Genomic DNA, 5,004 nt, shown 5'->3' with positions numbered 1-5,004 from the left:
GGTACCTGCTACCTTCTAAATGAAATCCCCTTCGGATGCCCTGCTCTTTTTTTTTTTTTTTTTTTTTAAACCCTTAACTTCTGTGTATTGGCTCCTTGGTGGAAGAGTGGCAAGGGTGGGCAATGGGGGTCGAGTGACTTGCCCAGGGTCACCCAGCTGGGTGCCCTGCTCTTTTAGCTAGGACAGACCACTGGGTGAGGAATGATTCGTTCATAACAATTCAAAATGGAGAAAAATGCAAAATGCCCCATAGAGCAAAGTGGTCTCCTCCTGCTACTTCAGTGACTTGCCCGAATTGAGGGAAACAAGGCAGAACAACCTGCCTGCGGCCAGTCTACAAACATTAACAGGCCTGTTGGTGCTCTTGCAGTGAGGTCCTTGTTCAAAGACAAATGACCAAGCCCAGGGCTCGCCTGTCTTGTGTTCAGCAGCCGGCTGACAGTTGGTAGAGATAAGGGGTCCCCTCTCAGCAAGAGCGGCTTTCCCGGATGACGGCTGCGCGGTCTTGGCTGGAAAGAGAACCTGGCATAAAGGGTGCCACACCCCAGGACTTCATTGTCCCTTCCGGTGGTTTCCGCAGGTCGGGCAGTTGGGACATTGCTCTTCCCAAGGCTTTTGGGCTCAGCGTCTGAGGGGAGACGGCAGTCAAGGCGGTAGGAGAGGTTGGACGGGCCTGGCACGTGCTGCTTGTCGCTTCTCCCTTGGGTGCCCTTGGCCAGTATTGTCGTTTAGTCATTTCAGTCGCGTCTGCCTCTTCATGACCCCATTTGGGGCTTTCTGGGCAAAGACACCCGGGTGGTTTCCTATTTCCTTCTCCAACTCTTTTTTACAGGTGAGGAAACTGGGCTAAACGGGTCAAGGTTGCCCAGGGCGACCCAGCTCAAGTGTCTGAGGCTGGATTTGAACTCAGGACCATCAGCCATCTTGACTCCAGGCCCAGGCTTCTGGCCACTTGGCTGCCAACATAACCGATATTTAGCGTTGGGCAAACGCGATGCCTTTTAGCTCTAAGGAGGGCTGCGGGGCCAGCGAGCCTAGGCGTGAGGCGCCCGGGGGCAATTCCGGGCTGCCCAGGCAGATCTCCACGCTCCCGGTCTCTGGCCCCATCCCGCCCTTCTCCCTGCTCACAGGCTGCCACGGGAGGGGGTGACTCCCCGGCGCGGAGACTCCTCGGCCCAGTGGCACTCGGGGTTCCTCGGAGCTCCCCAGACAAGCCTTCGTTAAGCGTCCCGGGATCCCGGCGTACAGGGGACTCGCCCTGGTCCGTCCAGCGCGCGGGGGGAAGAGACTGGGCTGGGCGGCCTCGGCGCACACTCCGGGCAGCTCGGGCTCCGGAATCTTTCGCCCTACGGCGCCGGTTTCCGCCCGGAGCGCTTTCGGGCGGACTCCGAAGCGTCTCGGGGCAGCCCGCCCGCTTCCCCCTCCCCCTCCCCCGGAGGAGCCTCTAGAAGCCTCGGCATAGGGTATGGGCTGGACGGGGCCCGGGCAAAGCCGGGGGTGGGGTGAGGCTGGGAGACCCCCGCCCCCATCCCCGCCCGCCCGGAGGAGCCTCGAGAGGAGAGAGGAGGCGGGCCCCCTGGTAACCAGGGACGCCGAGGCCGCCCTAACCGGGGAGCGGCGGCACGGGCTTCGGAGCTTTCCCGAGGCCTGGACGAGAGTTAGGAGGGCGGGGCGGGACCCAGGCCCCGCCCCCTGGGGAGAGGGAGGGAGCCGAGGAGAAGAGAGATCCACGTGGAGTGCTGGAGTTCAGTTGGGATGGGTGGAGGCTCCGTGGGTAGATGATGGCTTCAGGGAAGACTTCCTGGAGGAGGTGGCCTGGGAGCCAAGCTCCGAAAGAAAAGAAGAGTGGGAGGGATGTTAGCAAACAGCCGGAGGGGAAGGAGAGGCCTGGAGGTCTAAGCCTGGGGGGGAAGGGGGGGGCCCTGTAGGGCCATCTGCTAACACCCTCATTTTGCAGATGAACAAACTGAGTTTCAGAGAAGTCCACGACTTCCTCGAAAACACTGATAATAAGTAGCAGCGTCAGGTCCTTTGACTCCAGACCAAACAATTCCTTTTCCCATTGCACCTTGCCAGTCTTTGCTAGCCATGCCATAACAGAATCTCAGTTCCTCGAAGGCAAACACTCTTGTTTCAGTCTGTGCAGCCCCAGCACCAGAAAGTGCCCAACTGCGTGGCCCATAAATACTTACTTGGTCATCACTGGATTGATTTTAATTGAGCGACGAGTCGTGATGGGCACTGGCAGAAAGGGCCAGCTGCCTGCTTTGGCTGGAGTACAGAGGACCCGGGAGGGGTCCCTTGGACATAGTCTGTCCGAGTCCTGAGGGCCAAGCTCAGGAGTTTCTATTTTACAGAAGGCCACTGAAAGGTTTTTTTGGAATGATGAGGCCATGGCTGCATTCTCAGGAAGAAAGAGCGGTTATTGGTTATTAATGGATCCCCTCCTATGGGGACACAAACACAAAAGCAAAGGCACTCCCTGCTGTCCAAGAGAGCACCCAATTTTGGGAGGAGCCCCATTTCCACCTGTGCAAAATGCAAGTGTGGCGCTCCATAGACGAGGGCTTCCCTCTTGAAATCCTGGGATCCTCTGTGATTTAGAGAGTGTGCGGAATCGGATGGAAAAGCTCAGAAGTGAAAACAAAATGCCTTCTTTAAAATAAATTCTTGTGGACGGCCTCCTCGCTAAGCCGCAGAACTGCAAATAGAAAAGTAGGCAGAGAGAATGGGTAGAAGAACAGGGTGGAGGTGGGCAAGACCCAAGAAGTGAGGGGGCCTGGAGGCAAGGGGCTCCCTGGGGGCGGAGGGGAAAGAGCGGGTCTTGAATATGGTGTCTGCTCTGGAGTAATGACTTCAGACTACATCTGGGCCTTGGTTTCATTCCTTGGGAAACAAAGCCACTGGCCTGGATCTCAGAGTCCCTTCCAGCTCTAAGTCTCTTGATGTCTTCGCTTAGCATGGGAAATCCACAGACCTTGGCTGAGCCTTTTGGCCTGCAGGAGGTCATCTGAAAGATGGGCACACAGAAGAGCAAGGCTGGGGCCCTTCTGGCGGGCTGCTGTGTTTTGAGAAATGGGGTGGGAGTCTGGAAGGGACAGAGGAACTCTGGGAAAGGAAAATGTACCATTGGTTTGGGCAAGGCTGTGGGGAGAGCCAAGTTGTCCAGACTGGCCAGTGTGGATGGTGCTTATGGAAGTGGGAGAGGGGCAGTACCTTTGGAGATCATACTATGAACCTGGGTGATGGCAGAAGCCAGGCAGGAAGCTGGGCCTTGCTTCTAGGGGTCATGGGGAGACATGGAATCTTCCTGAGTGGGGGGCCTAAGCTGATGAGGGAGTGAGGGAAGCAGCTTTTGGGGTGGGCAAGATGGATAGAAGCTAGGAGAGAGGCTGGGAATGGGCACAGAGGGCAGGAACAGGGAGATGTTAGTAACCTCTTCTCTATTGTCTTTTGTCTGTTCTGGCAGGCCTCCCTGGGGCCAGCTATCTGTCCTGATGCAGCTGCAGTCCCCAGCACCCCTCATCCTCCCTGGAGAAGGCCATGGATGCCCCTCCTTCAAAGGCAGCTTCTTTTCCCAAGCCAGACCCTTCAGCCTCTCCCATGTCACCCTCCCCCAGGCTGGGCCGGTACCTGCTCATTGATGCCAATGGGGTCCCTTACACTTACACTGTGCTGGTGGAGGATGAGCCACCTAGGGTGGGCCCCAAGGGGGAGGCAGCCAGAGGGGAGGTTGGCCCGGGTTGTGGGGCCCCTCGGAAAGGCTACAGCTGCCCTGAGTGTGGCCGGGTCTTTGAGAGCCCCTTCAGACTGCAGAGCCATAGGATCTCCCATTCGGATCTCAAGCCCTTCATTTGCGGGGCCTGTGGGAAGGCCTTCAAGCGCTCGAGCCACCTATCCCGACACCGCTCCATGCACCAGCCTGGGGGCAGCCGGTGCCATGCCTGCCCTCTGTGCCCACGGTGCTTCCGAGATGCCGGAGAGCTGGCACAGCACTTCAGGGGCCACTAGGTGGTGAGGGGAACCTCGGGGCTGGTCTGCGGGGCTCAGCCTGGACAGCAGCCCAGAACACTAGATTGGCAGGCAAAGGACCAGACTCTGAATTCCACAGTTACTGCCGGTGGGTCTCCTCTGGGTTCTCATCCCTCCCAGGAGCCCCTTCCAGCTCCAGACCTGCTCTGGGACACCCTCCGCTGCAGAGGCCGGGGCTGGTCTGCCCTAGTCAGCCTTAGATCCAGGGACAGGAAGGGCTGGCTGGGTGCCCCTTGGAACCAAGAGTTCAGCCCTTGGGCAGCAGTTTCTCCACCCAGGAGATGGGTGGATCTGGCAGAGCAGAATTCAAACCCTGGCTCCAAGGGGCTTGTTAGGGGACCCTGGCCCTGGCCCTTGTTTCTGAGCCTCAGTTTCTTCCTCTGTCAGATAAGGGGATCGGATTTGAGATCTCTAAGCACCCGGAGTCCTCTTGTGGGGGTCGACCCCCTCGATCTGTATCTCTTCCCTACTCCGGGCTTCAATAAATGCTTCTCCGTCTAATGTCATGTTTGTGGGCGGGGTTGAGGCGCGCAGGCGCACAGGGCACCGCTGGGAGGAACCCTTCCGAGCCCTCGGAACCTTCTAAGCGCGGACGCGCCTGCCGTCCGGAACTCTTCCGGCGGCCCACGCCCCGCCCCCTCGCTCGCTCCCTCCCGCCGCCCCCCTCGTTCATCCGCGCCCCCTCCCATCCCCCGACGCTGCGGGACCCGGGGGGGGCGGCCAGGCCCAGACCTCGGACCCGGAACCCCGGCGCGCCGGCCTCGAGCCTCTGCACCGAGTAGGGCTCCGGGCATCGAGAGGGCGGGAGGGGCTACAGCCCCCGGGTGGGGGAGGGGGACAGGGAGGGGCGGGGCTGGGGAGAGGATGAAGGAGGGGAGCCCTAAGGGGGCAGAGGGGCGGGGCCTGGGGGAGCCCCGAGGAGGGCAAGGAGGGGCGGGGCTAGGGAGGCGATGGGGGAAGGGGACCCTAAAG

The 5,004-nt window shown here is 59.7% G+C and overlaps 2 protein-coding genes across 2 annotated transcripts in view; both read left to right on the top strand.

The window, feature by feature from the left end:
• Positions 1–3,062: 3,062 nt before the first annotated feature.
• ZNF580 (zinc finger protein 580) lies at positions 3,063–4,524 on the top strand. Its single transcript, XM_044670995.1, has one exon. It carries the CDS (start codon positions 3,544–3,546, stop codon positions 4,009–4,011), a length of 468 nt encoding a protein of 155 aa, XP_044526930.1. The 5' UTR covers positions 3,063–3,543; the 3' UTR covers positions 4,012–4,524.
• A 178-nt stretch (positions 4,525–4,702) lies between these two features.
• ZNF581 (zinc finger protein 581) overlaps positions 4,703–5,004 on the top strand; it is a 4,552-nt gene continuing 4,250 nt past the window's right edge. The window contains exon 1 of the mRNA XM_044670994.1: positions 4,703–4,810. The gene's annotated coding sequence lies outside the window, so the exon portion shown is untranslated. The remainder of the gene's footprint in view (positions 4,811–5,004) is intronic.

The sequence above is a fragment of the Gracilinanus agilis genome, chromosome 3 (genome assembly GCF_016433145.1).
Source record: "Gracilinanus agilis isolate LMUSP501 chromosome 3, AgileGrace, whole genome shotgun sequence".
NCBI lineage: Eukaryota > Metazoa > Chordata > Mammalia > Didelphimorphia > Didelphidae > Gracilinanus > Gracilinanus agilis.
This window is presented reverse-complemented; position numbering and strand designations above follow the sequence as displayed.

Bases quoted from the DNA above. Each gene is read 5' to 3' on its own strand.
- ZNF580 (XM_044670995.1), top strand. From the start codon at position 3,544: ATGGATGCCCCTCCTTCAAAGGCAGCTTCTTTTCCCAAGCCAGACCCT.